Source organism: Eptesicus fuscus, chromosome 14 (assembly GCF_027574615.1).
Source record: "Eptesicus fuscus isolate TK198812 chromosome 14, DD_ASM_mEF_20220401, whole genome shotgun sequence".
In the NCBI taxonomy this organism is placed as follows: domain Eukaryota; kingdom Metazoa; phylum Chordata; class Mammalia; order Chiroptera; family Vespertilionidae; genus Eptesicus; species Eptesicus fuscus.
In genome coordinates, this window is record NC_072486.1 from 8,315,008 (window position 1) to 8,330,619 (window position 15,612).

The 15,612-nt window shown below is 60.9% G+C and overlaps 1 protein-coding gene across 1 annotated transcript in view; it reads right to left on the reverse strand.

The window, feature by feature from the left end:
- Positions 1–15,612, reverse strand: part of MINDY4 (MINDY lysine 48 deubiquitinase 4) — a 90,352-nt gene that overhangs the window by 23,087 nt on the left and 51,653 nt on the right. The window contains exons 10-13 of the mRNA XM_008147562.3: positions 13,189–13,290; positions 11,669–11,732; positions 11,002–11,067; positions 7,347–7,414 (exon numbers count right to left, since the gene is read on the reverse strand). Coding sequence (XP_008145784.2) covers positions 7,347–7,414; positions 11,002–11,067; positions 11,669–11,732; positions 13,189–13,290 — 300 coding nt within the window. The remainder of the gene's footprint in view (positions 1–7,346; positions 7,415–11,001; positions 11,068–11,668; positions 11,733–13,188; positions 13,291–15,612) is intronic.

Here is a 15,612-nt window from a genome sequence, read left to right on the forward strand (position 1 = left end):
GAGAGGCAGGGCAAGGTGTGTGGAGGAGGGAAGAGAAAGCGGAGATGCCCAAGCCCTTCCCGGGGCCTTCCTCCTCCCACCGCCCATGCTCCACCTGCCGGCACCGCCCTCCCCAGCCAGACCGCGTACAATTGTTCCCTGCAAACCCCACCACTGGTCCCCGCCTCCTCCGCCACTGCAGGCCAAACCTTCCCCACGCCCCTCAGGGCCCTGCGAAGCGTCACTCCCCCATAAGGGGACGCCCTCCGCGCCCCAGCACACGTGCCCCATCTCTCGGTCACGTCCCCTTCCGAGGACTAGCCCCAAGCTGCTCTTCCCTCTGCCTTCCCTTCTGGGAGCAGGACACAGGGCAGGGTTACCATGTCTCATCGGCCCCTGGGTGCCCAGAACTGGGCCCTAAGCCTCAGGTGCACGGACAGGCTCTCACTCCTGTGCGCCTGCCCCACCCATCCTGGGAGAAGCTGCAGGGAAGGCCACGGTGGAACAGCCTCCAGAAGCCGGGAGGTGCGCAGAGGCAGGAGAAGGAAGCTTCGCACCATGCAGCGGAGGCTGGTCTGGGCCAGAAGTCTCCCAGAGGGCTCTCACCTCCCCTCCTCCCCAGGCCTGTCCTCTCTGTCTGGCCACCCAAACCCTCATGGAACAAGGAGGCATGGCCCTGGGATGAGTGGGTAAGGGTGTTGGATGCACTGAGTATTGGGGGACACCCTCAGCTCTGCCACTAACCCTGGTGTGTGCCAGGCTTGGTCACCCTTAGTTGCCAAGGGGGGTGGGTCCCCCACTCAGCCTTCGGTCTCAGGACCTGTGGGAGACTTATGCGTCAGCCACGCCACCTGCCGCTCCCTGCCTGTGGCTCGCCGTCCTGGCAGCCTGGGACAGCCTTGCTTGGGCCCAGACCGTGTCGGCTGAGATTAAATGGAGAGTGAGGTATGGGGACAAGCATCGGGTCCAGTGGGCCTAATGAGATTCCTGTTTCCCATTTCTCCTTCTCAGTGGCAGACGCGGCCGAGCAGCACCTGCCACCCCTCCCCCAGCCCAGGGAGGGATATGCAGGCACAGGGCTGAGACAGGGAGGGAGCCAGGAGACTTGAGTGATGGTCCGCCAACCTGCTCCTAACTCCTCCGAGCCTTGATCCCCACATCTGTGAAGTGGGGTAATGGTGCTAGGCCAGTGGGGTTGCCACAGCCCCAAAAGCTATGGGGTGGCAGTGAAGGCCCCTCCTCGTGCCCACCACTGGTCAAGGAGGCCTCACAGGGACCCCCAGAGGGAGCCAGCCAGAGACCCACAGAATGGAGCTCTCGTCACTGCTCAGGAGCCGGGGGCTCCCAGAAAGGGACCCGGGAGGAAGGAGGGCCAGCGGAGGAAAGTGGGGTCTCGGGGCGTCTGCTATTGATAGAACCACAGTTTGGTTCTATCTCCCGCCCACCACAGTCTTTGAGACACATTTGCTGGAAGTGATCATGGCCTCCACCCTAACTTGAATAGAGTTGACAGATTTGGAATTCATTGAGGAAGTTTCCCAGCTGGAGTCAAAGACCTTGGCAGGGGGGTAGGAGGGCCCCTAACCATCTCTCGTGTTCTAGGTGGGGACCCGGCGGAGGCCTCGTCATTCCGGCTGGAAGTCAGTGGGTGTGAGAGGGTGGAGGAGAAAGCGGACACACATCCTATCTATCCTCTCCCATCAGCAGACATGTGGGACCACCAAGACCCTGGGATCCTCAGCAAGAACAGCCCCTGCTCAGAGCCTGACGCTGCAGACCACCGCCACCCCTGGGAGCCGGTGCGGGCCTCCTCCAGGGCCCAACCGGGCCCAGCCCCACACTCCCTCTGCTCTGCTGGTACCGCCCAAACTCCCATTCCCGACCCGCCAGTGTCTCTTCCCCAGCCCCTGTGGGAGCCCTCTGGCTTTCCCAGCCCGTGTTCACATGCCACGAGGGGTGGGACCCAGGCCTGGCCGAGGTGAGGCATCAGGCATGGGGCACGGGTCCCACAGGCAGAGGGGGCTGGAGAAAAGGGGCCCCACCAGGCAGGAGGGGCCCCTGAGAACACCGCTGAGACAGGAAAGAAGATAAAGGGACAGAAGGAGGGACATCAGGTCCCAAAGACGCTGTCTGGGTTCCTGGGTCCAGCCTCCCGAAAGCCCGAAGCCTTTGACTCGAGCCCGTCAATAGCGCCCTTGGCTGCTGACACGGAGAACTGAGTCTCCGTCGCTGCCCGTGCACCACCACTCCCGCCGGCTTTCACGTCAGGGCTGTCTGCACAAAGAAGTAAACTGTGCTGCTGCTGCTGTGTTTCCTCTCGGGCACAATCAGAGCCACAGAGCCGCCCGGGTGCACACGCGGCCTCGCCCTCCCTGCGGCGGTGCGTCCAAAAGCGGCTTCGCACATGACAAACCACCCTCTATTTGGGACTCGCAGGATGGCCTTGGGCAGCCCAGTTGCCGCTGTAACAAATGCCAAGGGTCCGCTTCATGAAAAGGTTCTCTTCACAAGCTGTGCCCCCCGCCGCCAGGCCTGCGCCACCCGGCGGGCACCGCCCAAGCCCCCTGCCCTTGCCAGGCCACGTCACCCCTGACTCCCGGGGCACTGAGCGCCCGCACTGTGCAGGCCTGGCTGGGAGCGGCCCTGACCCAGGGCCCCGAGCACCCTTGGGGCGTGGGAGAGGGTGCAGTTTGGAAAGCGGGGAGCGAGGGGAGCATGAGAGCCTGCTGAGATGTTCTGCAAGCAACTCAGATCGGAGGAAAGGAAGTAGAGGCTTGAAATCAAGTGGAAAAAATAAAACCTGCGCAAGCCTTCCCCGTGGCCCGGAATAAACAACAGTCCAAGGCCAGCTTTCTCCTGCTCTGCAGCCTCTGACTGAGATGAAGGGCCGGGCTGCACGCCTGGGTCGGGGACAGCCAGGGGCAGGAGGTGCTGGCTGTGGTGTGAGGCCTGCCCCGGGCCTCAGGCCTGGGTCTGAGAGCCTGGCTAGGAGGGAGAGGTGGCCACATACACTCACATACATTCACACACACATACCCACACACATTGATTTTTAGAGAGAGTGGAGGGGAGGGGGAGAGACACGTCCACAAACTCACATGTACACACACATACACTCACACATATACACTCACACACATACATGCACACACAATCAAGTCACTTTCCCACGATCTCAAACACACCCACCAACACGTATGGCCTCACACCCAGCCGGCAGCCTCGCCACCTCTCATCCACGCACACACCACCGCAAATGTGCGTGCGCGCGCACACACACACACACACACACACACACACACACACACGCCCTGCGACTGTGCAGGTCTGGGAGGGTGTCCGGCCCCACGCTCCACCTCTCCCTGGATGAGCAGCGTGGGGCCTGAGCCACTCGGCTCTCTCTGGGCTCCGAGGAGATGCCCACTGCCCGGCAGTCAGATGCCCCTGGAAGGGCCTCGAAGGCGCTGGCACAGCTGAATCTGACCCCAGAGCGGGAAGCCCTTGGCGACCACCTGGCCCAGCCGCGTTCAAACTGCTTCCGTGGTGGGGGCTTCTCCACAGCAGGGTCTCAAAGAGGCACCGGAGGGGGGCGGGGGTAGGGGGTGGGGGTCGGGGCTGCAGGGTCTCCTCCCCACCACCCCCCCGCTGTCCTCGGGCAGCTCTGCCTCATCTGCTTTGTGCAGTGAGCTTCAGCTTCAGGATACGGTTTCCTCAGAAAAAATCTATTTCTTTTCACTAAAAAGAGACTAAGGGGCACTGGTCCAAACCCCTCCGGTTAGCGATGGCAAAGCTAAGGCGCAGGGAGGTCGGCCACATGGCTCGTGGGCAACGGAGCGAAGATGGGGGTCACACTGTCCAGGCCCCGCAGCTGCAGCGCAGCCAGTGAGGGGCACCTCCTTCCGTGTGACTCACACCCGCCGGGCTGCCCGGACAAGCCCTCAGCTCCGTCCGCGAGGTGCCTGTGCCGGGACGCTCCCCGGTGCCCACACGTCTATAGAGGAAGGCCACCCCCGGCCGGCAGGACGAGGTGGTGTGGGTTTCCACGGCCCCGGGACCGTCCCCACTGCCAACCCCGGGCCAGGCCTGGCATCCCTCCCGAGCCCGGGAACCAGCGGCTCCGTGGGGCACGCCACGTGACGGCCCGCGAGGGGCGTGGGCCATTCCAGGAGTCCCTCCCCAGAGGCGAAGGCGAGAACAGCTTCTTCAGAAGACCCCGCAGAAATGCCAGGAATGTGGGGCTATTTTAAGTAACTTCAGCATGATCCTCACAGGCTCTGGGCAGCGTGTGCTGCTGGGGCCGCTCCTGCCTCCCCGCCAGTCCATCTTTCCCTGCAGGGAGCCCCGTCTCTGGCAGCCCCGGGGGGGCGGGGGGGGCATGGGTCATGAAGGGTCAGGCACATCCTGGGACTGCCCGGGGGGTGGAGGGAGCCTGGTCTGGACTGGAGAAGGCCCGCCCGTGCCCCACCTGATGTTCCCAGGCAGCCTAACGAAAAGTCACCGTTTGTTTGTTGTTAATCCTCACTCAGGACACTTTCCCATTGATTTTTAGAGAGGAGGGGGGGAGGGGAGGGGACTGTCTGTAACATGGGAGAGACAGAGGGAGAAGCATCAATGAGAGAGAGGCGCATGGGTTGGTTGCCTTCTGCATGGGCCCTGACAGGCTGGCGATTAAGCCTGCAACCGAGGTACATGCCCTTGACTAGAATCGAACCCGGGACCCTTCAGTCCACGGGCCAGCGCTCTATCCACTGAGCCAAACTGGCTAGAACTAAAAGGCATCTTGAACTTAAACACACAGGAGAGAGTCGGTGTCCTCTGCAGCACCTCTGGGGGCGCACTCCAGGGCAGGGACAGGTCCTCCCGCCGCCCTCTCAGGCTCCATCTGAGGAACAGCACACGGCGCCCAGGGAGCCCCACGCCACTAGAAAGGGCCTGGCAGGGTGACCACAGCCGCTGTGCACCCATCACCCACCGCAGGACAGCCCTGTGGCCGTGTGTCCACCACGAGGCACCAAGAAGACCGAGGGCAAGAAAGGACAGGATGGGACAGGGCATCTGGGTACAGCGGAGACAGGGTCAGAGGGCAGCGGCCGTGATCCAGGCTTGCTACCCAGCGGGACCCATGCCAAGCACACATTTACTTCTCCATTTAATCTTGGGAAGCAGGAATTATCACCCCCTTTCACAGACAAACTCGGGTTCAGAGGTTATAGAGTCAGGCCTGAAACCAAGCCTGTTTTGTTCCCAAGTCCAGGCCCTAAAACAGCAAACCGAAGAGCCCTGTGTGGGGTCAGGCTGCCTGGTCGAGCTGTGTGACTGGGGCGAGCCACTGGCCTCCCAAGCCTCACTTCTTCACCTGAAGGCAGGGAGGGGACAGTCGTCACAGCAGTGCGCCCAGCAGGGTTGCTGTGAGGATGACAAGCTACACGTGTGGGTGTCAGAGCAGAGGGAGAAACATCACGATGTGGGTGCCATCGCGCCCAGTGCCCAGGGCGTGTCCACTGTGCTGTCTTCCTAGGAAAGGGGAAGGGGCGGCCGTGGGAGTCAGACACGTCGGATCGGCTCCTGCTGAGTCCCACACTAAAGCAGGTCTCTACGCCAGTCCTCCTGGCAGGCGGGGCCGGGCTGGCCAAAGTGCCTGGGAGACCTCAAAACCACCGGCCTCCAGGGCCCAGGAGGGTCCTCAGGGGCCATGAAGCGAGGGGACTGTCAGTAACAGGCTCTCTGCCCTGCTCTGGAACCGGAGGGGACTGCAGCTGGGTCACACGTGTGTCTGCCTGTGTGTGTGTCTGTCTGTGTGCATACGTGTGCATGTCTGCTGTGTGGGTGCCTGTAGTGAAGAGGAAGGGGTTCGGTAGGGTTGTAACTTCAGGCCCATCAGCATGAGCTTCTGCAGGCTCAGCGAGGCACCTTCCCACACGCGTGCCCGATGCCCACAGGTGCACGGCCTGCCCGGCGCAGGTGGAGGGGCAGGAGGGGCAAAAGCAGCCCCGGTGGCCCAGCTCTGGACAATGTGAATGAACAGCAGCCTGGACGGCGGGCCTGGAGCCTCTGCAGCCGGACAGATGCCAGAGCCGCTCCCTGCAGGAGGCGTGTAAACAGGGTGCCAGCTCCCAGGCTGGGAGCCAGGGCCTAGACCCCCAGAGCTAAAGAGGCCGCTGTACAGGTGGGGAAACTGAGGCTGGGGGGCTCACACTGCCAGACGTCACAGGCCTGGCCCCTCTGAAAGCTCAGCTTCCCGTCAGTGAGGGCTGGGTTCTCACCACAGCCGGAGACACCCTCCCCCACCCCGTCAGCCCAGGATCAGCAGACCAGGCCTGGGGAGGGGGCGGCGCAGCTCATGGTCTCCATGCACGTGAGCCGGGCCAGGAATGAACCCTATCATCATGGCAGGATTAGGAGAAAATGCCATTAGAAAACGCTGAGCGCACATGTTAATAAGGTCAGCAGCAGCAGGCGGCCGGCGGCACCAGGCTCAGCGCCCTCCGCCCTCCTCCCAACAGCACCGAGGCCTCAGGGAGCGTGGACCGGCCCAGGCCCAGGCCCGACCTCAGGAGCAAGTGTCTCCTTCTTCCTGGGCCTCCCCAGCCTGGGCACCACACAGTGACACTCAGCCGCCCCACATCCCGGGCCCAGCTGCTTAGGGTTAATCCCAAATCCTCCCCACACGAAGCAACCCAAAGTGGAAATGCACTCCCCCAGGTCTCCACGCCTCAGGGCTGCTCTCTGCTTGGAAGTGAACGTGGCAGTCGATTGTACTCCACAAGATATTAATGTGCCAGGAAGCTCAACTCTCCCTGGTGGCATATGCCCAGGGACGGGCATGGATGAGAAGTCTAGAGAGCTCTAGGAATGAGGTGGATGGAGGCCAGCTCGGAGGCTGCAGGGGATAAGGATGCCTGGAGTCGGGACCCAGCCTTCTGCCCCCCTGCCTGCCAGGCCCCCGTGTGCGCCCCGTCATCTCAGCGCTGGCTAGACCCGGGCCCTGCAGCCTGCAGATGGCCTTGGCCTAGGGTGAGTCCCCCTTTCCCTGAGCTCTGAGGGCCCTCGGTCACCTCCCAGGGCTCACACTCAATTGTCCATCCCCGCACATGTCCCAGGGGAGTCCACGTGGTGCGAGTGTGCCCAGGGAACTCTCAGGTCACCCTCACTACTCCGCACACGCAGGCAGACCGAAAAGAAGGCAGCACTGAACACACATGCATGTAGAATGCAACTGCTCTCTCCTCCGTCAGCCTTCATTCATCCTCCCAACCAGGCTCACAAAGGAAGCACCCACTATGCGCCAAGCACCGCCCTGTGCTCTGGGGAGGCGCAGTGAATAAGACAGACAAGCCGCCCAGGAGGTGAGGGAGGAAGATACTCACAGCTCAGTGGACCGGGACAGGATGGCAGACAGGGTGAGCAGGATGCATCCAAAGGGGCCCACTTCGAACTGGGAAGAGGAAAAAGGAATGAATACCCATTAGGTCTGCACCTTCCTCCTCTCACTTCCGGGGGCCACAGCCCGACCCTGAGCCAGCTGCCTCCAGCCGGCCCAGAGGTGGCTGGTGGCCCCAAGGCAGACCCCTCAGGGATGAGGACGATGGGAGCAGACACAGTGCCCACCCAGGACCACACCCTCGACCTCCAGGTCCTGGAGGCTCAGGACACAGCAGCGGCAGGAGCAGCCTCTGTTGCCAATGCCAGTGTCTTATGCTCATGGTCACATTTCACGCTCACAGAGCTGTCCCGTGAGGACTGCCATTCCTGCCCTCCGCCCTGTGAGGACATTGGGGCTCAGAAACTGCGCAAGTGGCAGGCCAAGCAGCCGGCGAGCAGCCCGGCGGGCTTGCGGGGGCTTCGTCTGGTTTCAAACCGCTTACTCCACAGAGCTGCGCCGTGGAGAGCAGCAGAGAGCGGGCTGGGCAGAGTCGGGTCCGGAGGGCAGTGAGGCGGGCTGGGCAAGAGCAAGGGCAGATCCGGTCTTTTAAAGCTTTTGTATTTCCTTCCTCATGGATTATTTGGATTAACTGTTATTTTTTAGATATTGCATTACAATGTTATCTATGCTGATTACTGAGGTTTGGGGTGCCCCCTCGAATTTGGCACCCAAGGGGAGCACCTTACTTGTCTCCCCTAGTCCTGGCCTGGTTTGGAGCCACAGCTGTGAGCTGGGCTGCCTGGTAGAAATCCCAGCTCTGCCTCTCCTAGCCATGTGACCACAGGGACATTTCCTAACTGCTCTGTCCCCAGTCTTCTCCTCTGTAAGCAAGGATACAAACCATAGGACCTACACTCACAGGTCATTGTGAAGACTAGGTGAGATCACCCTTGCAAACACCTGGACCAGGCCCAGCACCGGTTAGCCGTGGTGGGATGCTGGCTCCACACTGCACACCTGTCCAGGGAGCCCCGCGGGCACCGTCCACGGGGCCGGACCATGTCCCTTGGGCTCCCTACAGAAATGCCATCCCCTCGCTGCAAACCAGGGTGAGGACCTTACTCATCCCACTTTGATGACGATACCACTTCTGTGAACTGTTGTCGAAGCTGCTGCCCATTAAAATAGCCAGTTATTTACATGTGATCAGTTTGTTTTTGGACTTATAACCAGAAAAGAAAAAAAAAAGCTTGTTTTCCCGGAACAATAAGAATTATAGAATTTATCAAATTTCCATTTTGCCTTGGCGCCAAGAAGCTCAGAGCCAAATACGGTGCTCAAGTGTGGTAACTATTTTAGCTCCAGCTTTTGATAAAATTATCTCTTCTTTTTCTCAAAATATAGCCTTTACTTCCGTCCACTAATTCAATTAGTCATTCAAAACAAGGCACCACGTGAAAGAGCCAAGAGGCTGCTCCCTGCCAAGGTTACGCTGTGCACAGGTGGGCACAGACCTGTCCTCCTGAGAAGTAACTCGGGGAAGAAGGACAACACGCCTCGGGAGGGTGGGGAAGGGGCTCTGCTCTGATGGGACACAGGTTCCTCTGGAGACACACAGGAAGGGCCTGCAGTACAGACATCGAGTGTGGGGAAGGAGGGAGTTCCAAAAGGCTTTCTGGAGAAAATGGTGTCTGAACAGAAACCCCAGGGGCGAGGCGGAATCAGAAGAGGAGGGAGTGCTGTTCCGCACAAGAGGAGAGGCACGTGCAAAGGCCCAGAGGCAGGAGAGGGCGGGTGACCGCAGTGACTGGTAGAACACAGAAAAGGGCGTCACTCCTCAGTAAGTCATTTTCCATCCGTGTTTGCAAGTAGAGATGGAAGAAATGAGTCAACAGCCATCTTAAACCCACCTCGGCCTAATCCTGTGATACCCGGCCAGTCACCACACTTCTGCCGTCCTCCTGTCCCCATGTGCAAAACGAGGACAACGCACACCTCCTCCGCACATTTCCAAGGACGCCGTGACCACCGCACAGAGCAGGGCTGAGTCCTTGCCGCGGGACAGGCCTGGCGGACTTGGGCCCCCTGCGCCCTTGTCACAGCTCTACCACAGACCTGCGTGCTGCCTTAGGGAGTGACAAAGCCCTCCCAGCCTCAGTTTCCCCTTCTGAAATGCCTGCCCGCTTCTGCCTTGGATTTGCACATCGCCTTGACAGGCCTGCAGAGACCGTCTCCTCGCAGGACCGTGATGAAGGGGACACAGAAGCCACTGGGAGCCCACACGCTCACGGGAAGAGCTGTTATTCCACTAGGGCCAACCTTGTCCAGTCCCTGGGACACCCGGAGGGACCGTGCAGGGCCCTGGCCGTGGCTCCATGTGCAGTTAGACGAGACCACAGCCCGGAGGAAACGCCCCCACCTGGGCTCTTGCCGGAACGTGACCGAATGGCACCAATATTCCATTTTTGTTTTTTGTTTTTTTTTTTTGTTTTGTTTTTTTTGGGGGGGGGGGGCGTTGTGTGGTGTTTTTTTAAAAACATTGATTCAAATTATCTCATCAAATTCAAGCTGCCAAGACACGGGAGACCGCAGGGCCAGGCGCCTTCCCTGAAAGGCCGGAAACCATCGCCGGGGCCAGGAACACGTCTGTCCCGCTGGGGAAGGGCCATTCCCGTGCTGCTCGGGCCGCAGAGACCCAAGCCCACCAGGAGCCCCACTCGGAGGCAGGGCGGCGGCATCCCCAGCTCGCGGGGACCAGCCAGACACCCCGCCCAGGGGGCGAGCGGTAATGAAAGCACAGCAAGGAGGCTATTTATTTGGGCAGAGACGGCTCGGTGTTGGTTTCCAGGCCTGGCATGAGGAGCCCTCTCAGGCGCAGGCCGTGAAAAATGAATTGGTGAGGGTTGTGCTGAGGCAGCTCAGCGGCTTCCAGCAAAAACACAAGTTAAACTGCAGGGAAACACGGCCTCCAGAGAGGAGGGCCAGCTATCGACCGAGTGCACCCAGGGACCAGAGTGGGCACGGGGGGGGGGGGGGGGTTCTGCCCAGAGGCTGGCAGAGGAAGGCGCCCCTCCCCGCACAGGCCCCACCCTCTGAACCTTCACAGCCAGTCTTGCTGGGGCTTCCTGGCTTCCATGTGGGGGTACAGGCCCCGCCCACACTCAAGGATGTAGACCTTGGTGCTGAGGGTCACCAGGGGCCATCAGTGGGCAGTGAGGGGGCCTCAGATGCTTGAGTCATGTGATCAGTACCCCAGGGCCCCTCCCACTCACTGGCAAAGGGTTCTTTGCTTCTGGAGGTGTCTGCTTCCCCTCAGACAGAGAGAAAGCTCTCCAAGACACCGTCAGTGGCTGCTTCCCTCCACTCGGACCCCGCTCCGTCCCCTGCGGCAGCCCCCACAGTGCAGCATGCTGAACCTGGCAGCCACGGCCAGCCCCCCAGGAAGCATGGCGGGGCCTGGGTCCCTGCTCCCCAAGCCCACTCTCCTGCAGCCACGGCGCCAGGGCCAGCAGCAGCTCCTCCCTACCCTCCACCCACCCCCACCCCCCAGCGCCGCCCAGGGTGGTGTGAGGGGGACAACGCCAGTTCACCAACATCTCGTCTACAAACAGAGTAGAAGGCCTAACAACACACACCCACAACTAAACCACCGCGCGTACCTGATGGATGCTTTGCTGGAGAAAAGCCACCAGCTCCTCATAGCAGGTCAAATCGTGGAGTATGAGCTGAGGAGACACAAACACAGAGTGAACCGCCCGAGCCAGGAGCCTGGGGAGCACCTGGGGGTGGGGCGGGGGCGGGCGGGGACTGTGGGGCAGGTGTCCTATCCAAATCGCCACCCAGGCCAGTTCTCAGCCCGGCAGGCAGCATACTGAGTGGAGCAGAAAGCAGCAGATATGAGTTTCTTTTGCTTTCTCAGGCAGGTCAGGAAGTCGCCTTTAGAGAAAACATCCAACAACGTGAGACCCTTCCTCAGGCTCCCAGGGCCACAGGTGCCCGGACCCAGGTCACACGAAGCCACTCGGGAAAGCGAAGCCCCCACGGTGGCGGCCTCCTGCGGGGGGAGCTCTGGGCTTGGTACGGCCTCGGTGTCACAGGCTGCCCATCAGCCTTTGTTGGGGCCATGAAGCCAGTTCTGGCAAGAGCCCACCCCCAAGCCCCCCCCACCCCCCCCCCCGAGCCCCAGCCCCAGCCCAGGGGGAGGTTCTGCTGGCGGGGCCACAGGGAGGGCTGGCCTCCCCAGCTGAGGAAGGATTTACTTATATGAAAGGAGACCGTGCCCAAACCAAGCCAAGGGTTGCGTGATAATTTTCCAGAAAGCCGTACTGTTTCTAAGACTCCATCTGCTTTGTATTTCCCTGTTGGAATGAACTGCTGTGTTCCCGAAGCCCTAAAAAGGAAATGGAGACGCCTGAGTCCAGTGTGTGGAAAAAGACATGACCTTGAGCCAGGGCGAGTCCACATGTGCCATTCAATGAGGGCGGGTGGGAAGGTGGCTCCGGGGAGAGAAGGAGCCAAGGCGTTCTCGCTTTTCCCCACGAGGCTGGGTCCAGAGAGCGCCACTGACAGAAGAAAGGAGGGGAAGGGATGGAAAAAAGACAGCAGGAGAGCTTGGCATGGCCAAACCCAGTCCTGGCAGGAGGAAGTGCGCCTGTGACCCACGGCTGACAGACAGTCCCACACTAAGGGACGCTGGCTTGCCCTTCGTGCTCAGGGGCGTCAGGAATCCCAGCCTCCGAGGCTCCCACCGACCCCCCAGCGTTTTCACAGCATCCTGGGTGCGCCGCCCAGTGAGGCAGGGCCTCAAGCTGGGCTGGGAGTGGGGCCCACTGTGCCATTAGCCGGCTGTGTCGCCGTGGGCCAGCCACTGCCCCTCTCTGGGCTTCTCTCTCCTAGTCAGATCCTAAGGGCCAGGGTTACTACGTTAACTGGAACATGGGTACCAAGGATGAGCACTCTGTAGGATCAGTAAGAATAATGCTACACCGACATGGCACTTAGTAAGCGCCGGACATTGTCCTGAGCATTCCACATTCATTTGTTGTTATTTATCATTTATTTATGTGGATTTATGATTTACACTGATAGATTATCATTTATTATACATCATTTGATTTTTATTGACTCATTTAATTCCCTCGTAATCACCAGTTATGTAATCATCATCACCCCCATTTTCCAGATGAGTCAACAGAGGAGGCACAGAGAGGTTGAGTCAGTTGCCCAAGGGCAAACAGCCAATAAGTGACAGAGCTGGGAAAAGGCACCTTCACTAAAGCCTGCCACGGGGCTGGGCCAAGTGATGCTTCCATCAGGCCGAGAGCCGGGCATCCGTGTGGGTGAGAGGATGGCACCTCCACCCAGGCAGGAGGGAGGTAGCAGGAAGACCCTGTTGGCTCCACCATCGACCACTCACCTGAGTCCCCTCCTTGGAGGGACCCAAGTGACACAACAAACAGAGCGTGCTTTGGGGACTGGGGAGAGGATACAAATCGGGAGTGGGGGGGTTGACTAGGTCAATCGAAGGGTTGTTTTCCAAGGCTTCTGGGTCAGAAAATTCTAGAGGGGAGCAGGTGCGGGTCAGAGGTTTTCTCAGGCAGGCAGCACCCCCGGAGCTCCCGGGCACGGGGGGCAGGCAGGCAGGCAGATCTGGCCTGTCCTGAGATGAGATGGAGCCCCCCTCCCCCCGCCCGCCCAGGGCAGGGCTGCCCAGCACATCGCTGGCTCTCTGGGCTGGTCCCAGCATGGGGCACAGGCAGGGGTCTGGGAGGACACACAGCCAGCTTGACCACAGCTGAGCCAGCCCAAGGTGAAGTGGTAGCAACACGGCCCCGGGAAGCACTTACAGTGTGACCACGGCTCTCGCGTGGCCCCCAGCCCGCCACAGGATGTCCGCGATGGCCAGGGCCAGGCAGTGGGTCCTGTGCGCACTGGAAGGTTGCAGCTGCCTGAGGAGGAAAAGGAGCGTGTTTATGTCGATGGGACAGAAACCAGGGGCAGTGCAGCCCCGGGGCAGATGGCCCCTCCTTCCCTCTGCCGCCCAGAGGGGCGCCCCCAGAGCCTGGAGGGACCTCCTCCGATGAGGACCACGGGAAGCGCCTGGAGGGAGGGGCCCGGGGCGGGCTGGAGGAGGAGCAGAGGGACTGGAGACCTGCTGGCCGTGGGGTGTGTGTAAGAGGGGGGTGAGCTCTGGCAGCCCAAGAGGCTGAGCAGACGTGCCCCAGCCCTGCTGCCACCCGGGCACAGGCAAGGTACTGCCCTGCCCGGCCGTGCTCGGCGACCCCTGGGCCCCAGAGGCGATAGGAAAGGAGACCACAGGTGCGGGCGGGGCAGGGGAGCAGCCTGACTTGCTGGAGACTAGACGTCTAGGGCGAGGGGATATGGGAGAGGAGGGGTTCGAGATGAAGAGCACAGGCGGGGATCGGGCTGAGGGAGGAGGTGTATGTGCCCGGGGAACACATCTAAAGCCCGGAAGAGTGGCCAGGGCTGAGTGGAGGGTTCCGAGCCACCTGCGGGGTCCTTGGCACCTTGGGTGGCTAGGACCGCCCAGAGGGAGGACGAGGAACGCAGAGGCAGTGGCCAGGATGGGACCCTGGGGAACTCTAGCGCAGGGGTGCCGTCCCACAGAAGGACTTTAAGAAGGATGGGCAGTCAGTGGTGCCAAAAACTGCAGAAAATCTCTTATGAAAATAAACAGCAACGAAGAGGCCGCTGGGGGGTGATGTGAGGGAGGGAGGAGGGCGAAGCCAAGCACGGCGCCTCCTTCGTCCCCTGCCCAGGGCTCTGGCGCTGCGTTCCCCCATCGCTCAGCACCTGTGAAGGAGCAGGGCTGTCACCTCGTGGTCAAAGGGGAAGCCTGAGGCGCCGAGACTAACCGCCCACCTAAGTCACACAGCAGAGATGGGAACTCCCCCCACAGCACCAGGGACTAAGTCACACAGCAGAGATGGGAACTCCCGCCACAGCACCAGGGACTAAGTCACAGCAGAGATGGAACTCCCGCCACAGCACCAGGGACTAAGTCACAGCAGAGATGGGAACTCCCGCCACAGCACCAGGGACTAAGTCACAGCAGAGATGGGAACTCCCGCCACAGCACCAGGGACTAAGTCACAGCAGAGATGGGAACTCCCGCCACAGCACCAGGGACTAAGTCACACAGCAGAGATGGGAACTCCCGCCACAGCACCAGGGACTAAGTCACAGCAGAGATGGGAACTCCCGCCACAGCACCAGGGACAGGGAGAGCGTGGGGAATGGCCGCCGTCCGGGGCACGTGGCTTTGAGACCAGCCTCCCTTTGCCTCGAGCCTGTCCGTCCAGCACCGGGCTCCTGGCTACAGACCCTCCGGCCTCCGTGTTTCTACACAACAGTCCTCATTCTTTCCTGGACTTCCACCTGGTCTCTCCGCCCATCCCTGAGCTTCCGCCAGCCTCCTCCTCCTGTGAGACCCAGCCTCCCAGAAAGCACGTGGGGCTGCGGCAAGGGCGGGCCTGGCTCTGGTGGTCGGGCTGGGTTCCACTCTGGCTCCCAGGCCCCGGGAAGCCCCTTGGCCTATCTGACTGTCACCTCCTCACCTGTAAACGGGCCCTGGGCCCGATGCCCCTAAGCATCCCATCCTGCCCCGGGGCAGATGGTGTCCCCACCTGTGTGTGTACAGCTGAAAATCAAGAGAAGGAGGTGATGTGTTTGGTCACCCAGACTACTGTCACCAGATAACTTGGTGTCTGCCTTCAGGGCCAGGCCTCAGTGACCAGGATGGGTCCGCATTGCCTTGCTCAGCAGACACACACTTATCAACTCCGACCATGCATCTCGCACCTGGCCGGGCTCTCAAACGAGAAGGCTCTTTAAGAGTCTACGTCCGCCCGAGGTGCAGGGTGAAGACCCTTGTCTGGGCTGGGGTGGGAGTGGGAAAATAATTCATTCTGCGTTGGCCTCAACCACCCGAGTCTTGCAGAGGTGTTTCTACCCGACTTATCTTAGAACAGCCTGACCTGTCCATCTCACAGCCCACTAGACTGCGTTCACAGCGAATGCAGAGGCAAGCTGAGTGCAGGCTGCTTAGTCCATCTGCTCCCTCTCACAGTCCAAGCTGCGGAGTGGGTGGGAGGAAGGCTGGCCCGGGGCCACTGGACCTGGGTCCGAGCCGGGCTCTGCTCTGTGCCTGGAGGGGTCTCGGACAAGTGTCCTTCCATCTCTGGGCCTCAAATTCCCCGACTTCAGAAGGAAAGTGAAGGTGAGAGGACAGCATCTTGCCCGCGGCCCTG